Source organism: Eubalaena glacialis, chromosome 19 (genome assembly GCF_028564815.1).
Source record: "Eubalaena glacialis isolate mEubGla1 chromosome 19, mEubGla1.1.hap2.+ XY, whole genome shotgun sequence".
Lineage (NCBI taxonomy): Eukaryota > Metazoa > Chordata > Mammalia > Artiodactyla > Balaenidae > Eubalaena > Eubalaena glacialis.
In genome coordinates, this window is record NC_083734.1 from 40,305,285 (window position 1) to 40,318,792 (window position 13,508).

Here is a 13,508-nt window from a genome sequence, read left to right on the forward strand (position 1 = left end):
TTTGTCTCTCTCTGACTTACTTCACTTAGCTTAATGTCCTCCAAGTCCATCCATGTTGTTGCAAATGGCAACATTGTTTTTTATGGTTGAGTTCTACTGCCTTTTTAAAGGTACATCTCTGTGTGTTGATGTGTTTAAATATAAAATGGTACAGTCACTAGGAGTTTTGCAAATTAAGGAGTCTTACAAGAAATAACATTTAGTCCAGTTTGTCTTGAGAATGAATCCTTTTGTGCCATCTTTGGAAAATCAGCTTCAAACATTCTGTGCTTCAGCTTTTATATAGCTGTATCTTTTATCTTTTAAAATGTCTAAATATACCTTGGATTGCTATTTTTCCTACTTAAATCTGGGTTTTAAACCCTTAGCTTAAAACTTTGCTGCAGGATTTTTGTGATTTCAGTAATCTACCTGGATTGGGAGAATGTGGAAACTAGTCTTCTGTAACTTAAAGCTAACAAAAAGTTTCTCTTTCATCTTTGTATCTAAGATATTTTCAGTATTAGTTTATTCTGATGATGATTGTCCCTTTTCTGTTATCTTTCCATTTGTTTGTATATCTGTTTTTAATTTCTTGCTGGTGTCTTAGTCTAATTCTGCACGTCCATCACAGTAACTTCTAGCCACATGTGCTATTTAATTTTAAATTAATTAAAATTAAAAAAAATCTAGTTCCTTGATGACACTGGCCACATTTTATGTATTCAGTAGCCACATGTGTCTAGTGGCTATCATATTGAGCAGCACAGCTATAGAGTATTTCCATAATCACAGAAAGGTATACTGAGTAGTGCCAGTCTAATCCAGTCATTTTATTGATAAGGAAACTGAGGTCTAAGAGTTAGGTAATTTAAGTGTTGTTACTCATCAGACTAGTTACTGGCAGAGCTGGATCTGGAACTCATGTTATCTAGTTTCCAGTTCTGTGTTCTTTCCACCCTGTCACCCCCAAGTATTTTTTATTTTATTTTAAAAGAATACTAAATAATTCAGGGCTATAGAAGAGTATGAAATTTGTTATGATTTAGGGCCTGGAATGAATAGTTCTTTAATTTTAGTGCTCTCGTGGAACATATAAAATGGGTTTCATTTTGCTTCATCTAGAGATTGTTCAGGACATGTATGCTTTATAATGCAAGGAAAACCTGTTTTATTCAAGGATACGTTTTTGCTTCAGTTTCCTCATTCATAAAAACATTTATTGAGCATTGAGCTGGGGATTGTGAGATAGAACTATGCATCATCACCTTCTCATAGTTTATGATCTTATATGAAGACATGCATACATGTATCTCTATTTACAAGGCGAGACGTCTTAAGGGCTGCAGTTGAGATACAGTGTTTTAATTTTAAGAATGTTAGGAATGGTGAAGGCTGTTATTGTTGAACGTCTGTCTGGAAAAGGTTTTGGGGGATATTGGCACTTGAGCTGGCCATTTTGAGGGCCAGGTGGGGTTCAGAGAAAGGCATTGCAGATAGTGGAAAGGATGAGAAAATTCAGGTTTATGTTCTGAGAGAAGTCTGGATGGAATGACTCTTAAGGGGGGTTAGGCTACAAAGGTAAGCAGTCAGGGGATAACTTGTAGAAAGGTCTTTTATGCTGTGTCGAAGAATATGGACATTATATTAAGTGGAAAGAGAAACCGTTAAGGGTTTTTAAGCAGAGGAGAATCATGATGATACTTGAATTTTAGAGTTTGAAGTAGATAATTTGCATGACAGCCTTTAGAAGGGGAGTAGAGGTGCAGGTAGATGAGCCTTGAGGTCATTGCAATAATCCAGGCATTAAGTAGTAAGGGTGGGAATGGGAATAGGGAGATAGGTAAACAATACTTGTAACATATGTCATAACTGCTTAGAAAATTGGGATGGGAGAGAAGCAGTGACATTATCAGGCTCCAGGCCAAGACAGCCAGAAGAGTGGAGTTGTCCATAGAATGAGGGTGGAGGAGGGAGGCGTGCCAGAGATAGGCGTGTCACGGGGCTGTTCCACAAGCAGTTAGAAGTGAGTGGAATTAAAGACACTGATGGTCCATGGGGGTAAATGAGATGAGAGAGACACTAGAGGTAGGTTGATGTGGTTAATTGCCATCATTCCTGTTGGGGAAGATTTTTGTGTACCAGGACACTTCGTGGTTGCTGATCTGCTAATGGATTGGCTTCTTGATTCAAGAACCTGCTTCTAGTCCAATCAGCTGTGGTTGAGGGTGGAAAGATAACAGTCATGTCTGTTTCTTTAGTTTGGAGTTCAGGGTGAGCTCCTTTCTCCCTTTGGTCCTGTTCTTCCACTTATGATACCCGGTTTTAGTTGTTGTTGTTCTTTGTTTTTTTAACCTAATATCTCCCTTCTCCATCTCACGTCTTACCTACCTCTTCCACAAAGCTCACTGGAGCAACTTCACCTCATATTGATTTTTCCCTTCTTTGAGGGTCTAGATCACGTAAGGAGCTCAGCTTATGTTCTCCTGTATTTCTGGGTATTTCTTGCAGGCGTATTTTTTCTGGGGTTAAATTCCTTCTGATATGCTGTGTTCCCGTGACAGTTTGCATATTGCTGGTTATATAGATATCATTCAATAAATAACCACTCTCAGTAGCATATTAGAATCATTTATCAATATATTTTAGCACAAATACCACTGTAAGTTTCCATATATCAAAATGATTAACTTGTACCATTTTTGTTCCACACATCTAAGCAACATAGGCTATATTTAAGGGTACTCTGATGTTCATGATGATAAGATTTGATCTAAAATTGATATTTAGAAGAGAGCTATATGGATTATAACTTTTCGTCTTTAATTAAGATGGATTTAGGCATAAATTAGTTTTCAGCAAGAAAAGAGATTTAGTATAAAATAAGTACAGTAAGTAGATATTTTGATCCAAGTCAAAAATATAAATAAGGAAAATATAAATTTTGTCTTAGGTTGTTGTAACAAGGTACCGTAGACTGGTGGCTTATAATCAACAGAAACTTATTTCTTATATTTCTGGAGACTGGAAGTCTGAAATCAGGTTGCCAGCATGCTTGGGTCTTTGGTGAGGGCCTTCTTCCCAGGTTGCAATAGGCTGGCTTCTTGCTGTGACCTCACAGGGTGAAAAGAGAGTGAGAGAGCCTCTGGGGTCACTTTTATAAAGTCCCTAATCCCATTCATGACCTAATTACCTCCCAAAGGCTCACCTCCTAATACCATTACATTTCGGATTAAGATTTCAACATAAGAATTTTAGTGGGACACAGATGTTCAGTCCGTAACAAAATTATATAAACCCAGGATATATATTGTTTCTCCTGAGTGGTTAATATGGACTATATAGAGTTAGCTGTCCTTAAATTAGGGCGTTCTTAGTGTATATGAAACCGTATATGTAAGCAGTTTGAAGACTTTAAAGCACTAAATCTAACATACTATTTGTGTGTTGGCTATAATTTCAAGCTATGGAATCTTGTATGTGAACTGAATTTATCTTGTTTATGCTCTGTGCCTGGTTCACTGTAGGCAGTAAGCTTAAGTGAGAATGTTTGAGTATAGGAATGAGAGAACACTTAGTGGAATACATGTGTGTCGCCCTTGTTAGTTTGAGGCTTAATTTCTTGCATCTTTCAGGTTGATGTTGCATTTGCTAATTAAGTTTGAATTAAGTATCTATGAATTACAAGTACCTTATTCTTATTCCTTATAAATGATGCCCATAACATTAGGTTGTCTGAACACTGAGGGCAAAGAAGTTTACTGAAAGTTCTTGTCTGTGGATGATTCTGTTAAAGCCATTAAGATTTACTTTTTATGAATATTGGGTATAATTCATTGCTGGTAAATGTTTCAGTAAACTTGGAGTGGATGATCATTTCCATAACTCTTGATTGTAGATATTCCTGGTAGAGCAAAAAATTAATATGCTTGCTGTTACAGCTGTTGTTCAGCACTGTTTTGGAAGTTCTCATAAATAGAATAAAAAAGGAAAGGAGGAGACCTATTTAAATAGGGGAAGGACAGCTCTCATTTGCATATTAGGATGTTAGGTTGGCCATAAATACCATGAGAGTGGCAGTCTTAGTCTCTTTTGTTCACCTTTGCATCCCAGGCACTTAAATAGTGCCTGGCATAGAGTTGAAATTCAGTAAATATTTATTGAAGGAATGAATAATGAAGATTTCACGCTTTGTAGGATTTTCTAGCTAGGCTAGTAATTAAAAAGCTGCCAGAGTTAAGGAGAGTTCAGTAAGACTACAGTAGAACTGATAGACTGTGTCTAGCTTTTGCCTTGGGATGAACTCTCCAACCCATGGTCCCTGTGTAACACAATACGATGCCTGTAAATATCAGTTTGGGGGGTTAAATCTTTATTCACTTAGGTTGTGAAAACTCTTTTGCTTGTTTTTAATCTGTTGTATTCCTTCTCTTTGCAGTTCTAATTGTGGAGTGGTAAACATATACAATCAAGATTCTTGTCTCCAAGAAGCAAACCCAAAGCCAATAAAAGCTATAATGAACTTGGTTACAGGTGTTACTTCTCTGACCTTCAATCCTACTACAGAAATCTTGGCAATTGCTTCAGAAAAAATGAAAGAAGCAGTCAGATTGGTAATATTTCTTTACCCTTTCCTTTTAGCATTGATAATTTTAAAATTTAAAGTTGAAAACATGGAAAGATAATAAGAAAGTGTTGGATTATTTTAAAAAGAGTAGCCTCTTTTGATGTAGAAATTCCTTATATTGTAGCTTTTGGGTGTGATTATAGAAATGACTAACAGTAGCCACCAAATTTGTATTATGTCAGTTCTTTTGGGAAAGCCATGCTGTCCATTCCTAGCGTTTCTTAAGTGGTAGTCTTCATTTTCAGAAGTTTCTTTCAGCATATACATGAAGGAATATGTTTAAAGCAAACACTTCATTCCTCTATAGTTTTCTTTTTTTTTAAATTAATTAATTAATTCATTCATTCATTTATTTCTGGCTGTGTTGGGTCTTTGTTGCTGTGCATGGTCTTTCTCTAGTTGCGGTGCGCAGGCTTTTCATTGAGGTGGCGTCTCTTGTTGTGGAGCACAGACTCTAGGTGTGCGGGCTTCAGTAGTTATGGCACACAGGCTCAGTAGTTGTGGCTCGTGAGCTCTAGAGCGCAGCCTCAGACGTTGTGGCGCACGGGCTTAGTTGCTCCACAGCACGTGGGACCTTCCCGGACCAGGGTTCGAACCTGTGTCCCCTGCATTGGCTGGCGGATTCTTTTTTTTTTTAAACTTTGGGTTTATTTATTTATTTGTTTGTTTGTTTATTGATTTATTTATTTATTTATGGCTGTGTTGGGTCTTCGTTTCTGTGCGAGGGCTTTCTCTAGTTGCGGCAAGTGGGGGCCACTCTTCATCGCGGTGCGCGGGCCTCTCATTATCGCGGCCTCTCTTGTTGCGGAGCACAGGCTCCAGACGCGCAGGCTCAGTAATTGTGGCTCACGGGCCCAGTTGCTCCGCGGCATGTGGGATCTTCCCAGACCAGGACTCGAACCCGTGTCCCCTGCATTGGCAGGCAGACTCTCAACCACTGCGCCACCAGGGAAGCCCAGCAGGCGGATTCTTAACCACTGCGCCACCGGGGAAATCCCTAGTTTTCTTTCTTCATCTACATTTTTAAGGCCTGGTGTCATAAGGGAGTGGAGGCAGTTCTTAAGTTTTGAAAATAAATTGTGTAAAATGATTGCAGTTTAAATAGCTGGATAGTTACTTGTGAAGATAGCTCTGTGCCAGGGGTCCCCAGGACTTCCGCCAGGTTTGGTGTATAGAATAGTAAATAAAAGGACTCACAGGACTCAGAATATGGTCATACTCATGGCTAAGAATAATTACAGGGAAAGGGTGCAAAGCAAAATCAGCAAAAGGAAAAGGTGCATGGGGTGAAGCCTGGAAGAAACAGGCACAGGCTTCCAAGAGTCCTCTCCTAGTGCAAGTTACATAGGACACATTTAATACAAGTCCTCTCCCAGTGCAGGTCACATAGGACACGTTTAACACAAGTCCTCTCCCAGTGCAAGACACATAGGACACGTTTAATACAAGTCCTCTCCCAGTGCAAGTCTCATAGGACACACTTAATACAAGTCCTCTCCCAGTGCAAGTCACATAGGACACATTTAATTCCTCCAACAGCAAGTTGTGACAACATGTGTTAAGTGTTTTCTGCCAGAGAAGCTCATTAGAGACTCAGTGCCCAAGGTTTTTATTGGGGGTTGATCATGTAGGTACCCTCTGCCTAGGAGGTACCCAAAGTCAAGGCTCCCAGAAGTAAAGGCAAGTGTTCAGCATAAACCACATTAGACAAATGATTTAGGCACAGTGAGCTGTCCTTATCATTTAGGGAAAGTTTCCCATGTGTGTAGGGACCTGTATGCCAGTCAAGTTCCCAGACACCATCTAAGAGCCACTTGCAAGCGGGCCTTTCTAAGGATAGCAGCCTCAGGCCAGTGTTGACTCTTTTCTGCCCAACCTCAGAGTTCAGCTTAAATGTCACTCCATCTGTGTGAAGTTTCCTACCCTTCAGGCAGAACCAATTTCTTCATTCATTCAGCAGTTACTTGCTGTGGGCCAGGTATACAGATGGCATAGAACTTTGAATGGCAGCATTACACTGTGCTATTGTTATGTGTATACCATAAGCACTTTACAGAGATTCTTATTTTTATCTTGCTTACTCAGCAAATAAACCTTGCACACTTCATCAGCTTTGTTTAATAGTGTATAGTTTACAAAGATTTATAAAGAATTCTACAAAAATATTTTGAGCCAAATAACAGTCCTCAGAGGATTGGCTCACCCAAAGTCAACAGCTAGTAAAGGGCAGTGAACTGTGATGCTAGATTCCATATTCTTTCTAACATTTTAATGGTTTTCTAACTAAATTCCTCAGAGCCCTAGAATGTGTATAGGACTTCAGATGGTAAGTAGGGCAGGTAGGAGGCTAAGCTCCTCCCTGTATTATATAGAGCAGCTTCAGTATTACTTGTGGTATGTATTGGCATCCTGCATAAGATTTTCTTTGAGAGAAGAAAGAGTTCTGCTGGAAAAAGTGTTTGGAAAATATAGCATTGCGTTTTATTGCCTCTTGAATGAATCATTTGATAAATGAGAGGATCCTAATTCAAGTCAGCTTTAAAATCTCCGCTCCTGTAATGGTAGTGGTGGACTAGTACATATTAACCTTTTATCATTTTAATGGTAGTAAGTTGTTTTAGAAAACCATGGGATCTATCTCTGTTGACATAATGTATTCTGCAAGATGCCTAGTAGTTAGTTCTGCCTAGTTTGCTTCAGTGATCATGGCAGCATTTATGGTGTTTTATTGTGGCAAAATCACACAAGGAATTCATTAGTAACAGCCAACTCCCATTTTTTAAATGGTAGTCAACCATAATATCTAATGGAAAGAAGCCAGGCATAGCTTCAGAATGCTTCAGTGAAACATTGGTAGTGTCATTAAATGCAATCTCTTATAATGATCCAAACAGTTCTGTTATTCCAGCACAAAGCAGTGAATATAAATCTAAGCCATTGCACCAGTAAGAGACTCAGAAGTTAAATTGTTATTACATCTACAATCTTGGATGTTGTAGAAGTTGTGGAACTCCTTATCCATTAAATTAAGGATGAGAGACCTTTTATTTGTTGAATTTTGGTATCTGGACCCTTAAATGTAATACAGAAATTATGTTGGAGATAAAGGGAACTTTCTGAATTAAAGAAGTTGGGTTTTTATGGGACTTTTTCTTATTAGTTCAATTACAGCTTTTAATACAGGGGTCATAAAGAGAGGTTAGAGCACAGCTTAGTTCTAACCAGGTGGGGGTCATTGGTCTGAGGGAAGATGTACTAAAAACGCTGGGGAATAGTTACAGTTGAGTCTTTTAGGAGGGCATAAACATGTTTTTTGCCCCTGATATCCGAGTCAGTAGGAGAGATAAAATTTAAAATTAAATTGTCCATAAGTTGGTATTTATCCTCCATCAGGAAGAACACATCAGCTTGTCGTGTGAAGCCATGGCCGCTGTGTACGGTTGTGTAGGTTATTTGTTGCACAAGGCACCACATCTAAAGAGACTCCATTTACATCATAAACTTCGTGTTTGTATTTACTGCCGTATTTCTGATAATTTTGGTAACAGAATTGTTCTGTTTATTTAGCTAGAAAAATACACAGCTACCTTCTGGTAAAAATGAACTTTAAAAAATTGCTTTGTGTCTTGTGCCCCAATTTTTGTGAACTTCTTAGCTTTAATGGGTCAAGACCACTTCTAATGCCTTTGCATTGATGCCAGGCTGTGCAGGCAGAGCCTGCTTCCCAGAGAAGTTGAAAATAATTGAAAATGGCTTGGAGATTCACTGTAAACTTTACTTTCTTGACAAAAAATGGTCAATAGGCATTTATCGGGGGAGTAGGGCCTAGTGACTGACTGAAACCAGTGTAATAGACAGGTGTATCTAACAGTGGGTTTTACCTGGTACTTGTCTATGAAAATCACCTTGATTGGGTGGTTTAAAGTCTCATCTAAAAGTGTGACGGATGATAGACTACCATGATTAATAGCTGAATGATAATTCTGTATGTGAGTATGAAGGTGGTGTATTTCTTGGAAGAGCTAGAGAACGTGTGAAAATGAGAGTTTGTTAAAATCCTAGTCTGCTTAAGGTAACGGCTTCTGTGCTTAGGTTTTATTTATCCACAAATTGGACGAGGACTTGTCTTGCCTAGCTTGGATTTGGGCCTGTTTTCCCCCAAGTAGACTTTCCTGGAGAAAGAGACGTGGCCTTGAGGTGAGCTTTTGGCTCTTTCTCAGTCAGAACACAGTTTCACGTGATGAACTAGGTTTTCATGGTTTAGCCCTCCTCAAGGAGAGATTGCAAAAGACAAAGAATATACCACAAAATTGAGAAATAAAAGTGAAAAAAAGGGAGTTATATGATATTGGAAGATTTGATATGACTTTGTCTTGGATTCAAACTCTTCATAATGTTTGAAGTATCTGTTCCTTGTGATTAAATTTTAGTATCCTTTACTGTGGTTATTAAGTTAGAGCATTAATGGGCTCTACTGTTGACTTTTCACTTTATTCATTCACTTATTCGTTTGACCCTCCCAGGCACCATGCTAGATGCTGCATTTTAATGCAGCATCAAGAAAGCACTTTCTTCTCTTCCTTCCCTTCCTTCTCAGTTAATAGCTCATTGAGAATCAAATTTTAATTTTGGAACACTTTGCCGTATTAAGAGAACTGTACTTGATGTGTGCTACAATCAAAATGAACTTTTTGTTCCAGCAAAATGACAGAATGAAGACCAAAATTTAAGAAAGATGAGCTCCCAGTTGTTGTAGTTTAAAGCTTTTTATTATTTCCTGCAGGTCCACCTTCCTTCCTGTACAGTATTTTCAAACTTCCCAGTTGTTAAAAAGAAGAATATTTCTCTTGTTCATAGTATGGATTTTTCTCCCAGAAGTGGTTATTTTGCCTTGGGGAATGAAAAGGGCAAGGCCCTGCTGTATAGGTAGGTATTATTTATGTTTAGAAGTCAGAAAGAAGTCTCAGCTTCTTTTGAAAATGTGAAGATAAAGTTGTTACATTCTCAAGTCTATAATTATGTATAATTTATTAGATCTAATTTATTAATTATAATTATGAATTATTAACTGATAAATTATAGAGTGTTTATAGTCGACTCCCATCGTCATATCTAAAAAAAATGTGCATTTTTCTAGCAGAAAATTTACTTGGGGAATTTTTGGAGGAGAGGGGGAAGCTATATTTTGAAAATGTCAAATTGAGGAAAAGTTGCCACTTTAATAGTACTGCCACTTTCTTGGTGCCTTATGTTTAGATTAGCCTTTGTTGACTTGACAATGCTCTATTTATTCCACTAGATTTAAGTGATTTTTTTTTTTAAGAGGTATTTCTTTTCCTGCAGCTGTAAGCTGTAAATAAGGATGTTAACTACAAAGATACCAAAAGCCTGTGCTCTGTCCAGGTTCTTTTCTGTGCTCAACCTACTTGGCTATAAAGCAAGAACAAATAAAATCTAATTACATTGTTGCTAGAAGATACAGGTGACAAGGTAGCTCTGGGGGAGAACCTGTGACTTAAAAATAATAGCCGCCTTCCCTTGCTCCCATGTGTTGGCGGTGAATGTTGCATAGAACCCTGTGTTTATGTTTGTATGCTTCAGGGAAGGCCTGCTTTCAAAGAAAGTGAAATCTGGGGTGAAGAAGAGGAGGAATACAAATTGGTTTTGAAAAGAGAACATAGCAAACAATAATATGGCTTATAGTTTTACTTACTTTGAAAGGAAAATGGTTGGGTGGTACTGGGAAAATGGATAATTCCATCGTTCTCATTTCAGGTCATTTTTGGAGTGGTTTTTTCAGTTTGGATTTTATAAAAGGATGCAGATTCTTACTGCACTTAGGAATTCTCTTCCAAAGCTTTGGTTTATTATAACTGATTTTTTTCTTTTCTTAAGCCCCAAAGCCCATTAGAGTTTTCACCAGAGCATTGGTCTCTAGTGAGACTGTTTCTAGCATGTGGGTTGGACTGACAGCATTTCTGTTGGATGTGGCTGATCAGGTATTTCATAGACCCTGATGTAATGCTTTGGAGCAAGCTGATGGCTTTTATCTAAAATCTGAGGTATTAGCATTAGGATACTTCAGAATGTCAGCTTGAGGAGTAACCTAGCTGCCTAGTGAGAGTGATTGTGATTACATTTCCGCACCTGAAGTCTTCCTAAGTGCCATTCTGTGATCTGATTGACAGTATCCTGGGTAATCACAAAATTGTTTTGATGATTTGTCTTTTACTTTTTCAGGTTGCATCATTACTCAGACTTTTAAAGAGATTATTTGAAGTAAGAAAATCTTTCACTTTTTTTTCATCCTACAAAGTTTTAAGGTTACACCCATTGCTGTCAATTGGCAGAGGGACCATATTAACTGATTTTTGTTTCTTTGCCTCTGGGTTGCTCTATCTTCAGTTAAGGGAGTGGGATGGATATAGATCAGGAAGAGCCTAGTTGGACTTGAACCTTCCTTGGGAATTTTTTATCCCAAATCACAACAGTCTGGCTCTGTTCTTCTGAGGGCATATCTTTAATATTGTGTCCATAATGGTCCTCAAAATTATAATTACTGAATATTTAATCCACAAAGGAGAAGAGACTTAACTGAGAGAGATAAGTATCTCCACATATAATTATAGCTTCCGTAAGCTCAAACCCTTTTATTTTGTATGTTTCTTGAGAGATTATAAGTGGCTTGCCTTGTAGCTAGTTAATGGTTGGTCATTAGTTTTGCTGCCATATATAGTATATATATTTGGCATATGCATATATGTACACATATACGCCATATATGTATTTCTTTTTCTTCCAGTTTCATTGAGATATAATTGGCATACAGCACTGTATAAGTTTCAGGTGTACAGCATAATGATTTGACTCACATACATCATGAAATGATGACCACAATAAGTTTAGTGAACATCTGTCATCTCGTCTAGATAAAAATTAAAGAAATAGAGAAAAACTTTTTTCTGTGTGGTGAGAAGTCCTAGGGTTTACTCTCTTAACCACTTTCCTGTATAACACACTGCAGTGTTCGTTATATTTATCATGTTGTACATCCCATCCGTAGTACTTATTTATCTTATAACTGGACGTTTGTACCTTTTGACTTCCAGGTACAAGATTTGTGCCTTCCTCTAATTGCTGCTTGGTATTTAAAACAGTAGGACATGCTTCTCTTCCCATGGCTTGATTTTTCACCTGCGATATGGTGGTGGTTCTGAGGTGGAGCTGCAACCGGCCTGTTCATCACAATTGACTAATTTGGTCTTCTCTGAGATTCATAAATGTTGAGGAGAGACTCTGGGAGTGCATATAGACTTAATTAGGGGAAAGAATTTTTGAAGGTGGCAGAATTTTGAGCAAAACTTTAGCCAGGAGGAGAAAGCAGTCCAGCTGCCTTGCCTGCCAAAACAGCACTGCCAGTGCATGTTGTTTGTTGGTGACCAGTGACTGTAAATCAAGTATATAATTTCTTCTGTTCTTTCCTCAGATCCAGTTGAGCCACAAGAGAAACCCATCCTGATAAATCTTCTCAGAAACTTTCCAGAATGAGTGATAATATAAGGATAATGATATATTGAGCCAGCTGTGCTTATTTAAGTTATCAGAAATGTTTTAATAAACCCATAGTAACTTTTGTTTGAAACTAAGTGTATGTGGTTCTTCCCTCTCCACCTACACACACGCTAATTTGGGTGCATTTCTTTTAAGACCCAACATGAGAGATTGGAAACACCTGTCCGTAGCCAAAAATAATACAGGTAGTTAGTCTCCTGTTTCACAGTTAACCCTGATTAGTATTTACCCCTTTCCCAGCATAGGTCTCTCTGTGTTTCTGGGTATCAGCTAACAGAGGTTCTGATGAGCCATGGAGGTCAGTCCACATTTATGAGAACCATGGGATCTAACGGTATAAATTTTGAACCTTCAGGTTTTCCTAGAAAGGTAGTTGTGGAAGCGAAAAGACTTTTCTGGGCTTAGTACTTCAAATGCTTGTCACTGTTACTTTGTGGGGAGGGGGGCATATGAAAACCTGGTATGCTTGTCCTACTAATTACTAGCCACTCCCCTTCCTGGAAATGTTCATGACGCCAACTTAAAAGTTTAGTTGAGGTTCCAAGTTTGTCAGTTGATTGCGTAATTCTTTAATCATAATATAACCTTGCTTAAGTCCCTATGTTTCTTAGGAAAAACTGACATTATATTATGTATTTCACCCCACCTCCTTTCTAAAATGTGGAAAAGAAATGGCAGGTTAGAAAAGGAAGTTACTCCAATGACAAAAAATGGTTCTGGCTCTGCCCAGAGAAGTAATAGATCCCACTTAACTGTACAAACAAACAGGCCAGTGCAGGGTATCTTCAGTGTCTTCAAGGTCCTTCCAGGTCTACGGGTGATGACCTCGAGCAGCCCGCTGGATTGTGTTAACATATCCCAGCATCTTTCTAAAAGAACATTTTCTATTAAGATGGGCTATTGCTGTACAATTGTGGAGACCTTTCCTACGTGGCCTCCTTTTTCAGCATCTTCTGTCGTAAATAATACTAAGGCTAAAAATTTCAGAGTCCTAGATCTGAAGGCTTATTAATATTATTTCTCTTTTGAGTTGCTAGAGGGCAGCATTAAATTATGTGAGTAATTGAAGGCAAGGCTTTTGTAGCTTTTTGTCATCACCTTATCTTTAGCTTCAGCTCAGTCATTGTTTCAGAAATGGGTGCTAAGCGTTATATGTGCTTATTTTGCATATGGTTTTCAGAGTGTGAAAGACTTATAGGAATTTATCGTTCTAGAAAAAAATAATGGAAGCAGAGTTTTATTTTATTTATTTTATTTATTTTATTTATTTATTTTTGGCTGCATTGCGTCTTTGTTGCTGTGCGCAGGCTTTCTCTAGTGGTGGCGAGTG

The 13,508-nt window shown here is 38.1% G+C and overlaps 1 protein-coding gene across 3 annotated transcripts in view; it reads left to right on the forward strand.

Moving 5' to 3' along the window:
• UTP18 (UTP18 small subunit processome component) overlaps nucleotides 1-12,248 on the forward strand; it is a 37,883-nt gene extending 25,635 nt beyond the window's left edge. For 2 of the 3 annotated variants that reach the window (XM_061174976.1, XM_061174978.1), the window contains 4 exons: nucleotides 4,418-4,592; nucleotides 9,390-9,532; nucleotides 10,847-10,885; nucleotides 12,093-12,248. In XM_061174976.1, the coding sequence (XP_061030959.1) occupies nucleotides 4,418-4,592; nucleotides 9,390-9,532; nucleotides 10,847-10,871 (343 nt within the window). In that variant the 3' untranslated portion in view covers nucleotides 10,872-10,885; nucleotides 12,093-12,248. The remainder of the gene's footprint in view (nucleotides 1-4,417; nucleotides 4,593-9,389; nucleotides 9,533-10,846; nucleotides 10,886-12,092) is intronic. The other variant, XM_061174977.1, reaches the window with a different exon arrangement.
• The last annotated feature ends 1,260 nt before the right edge of the window (nucleotides 12,249-13,508 follow it).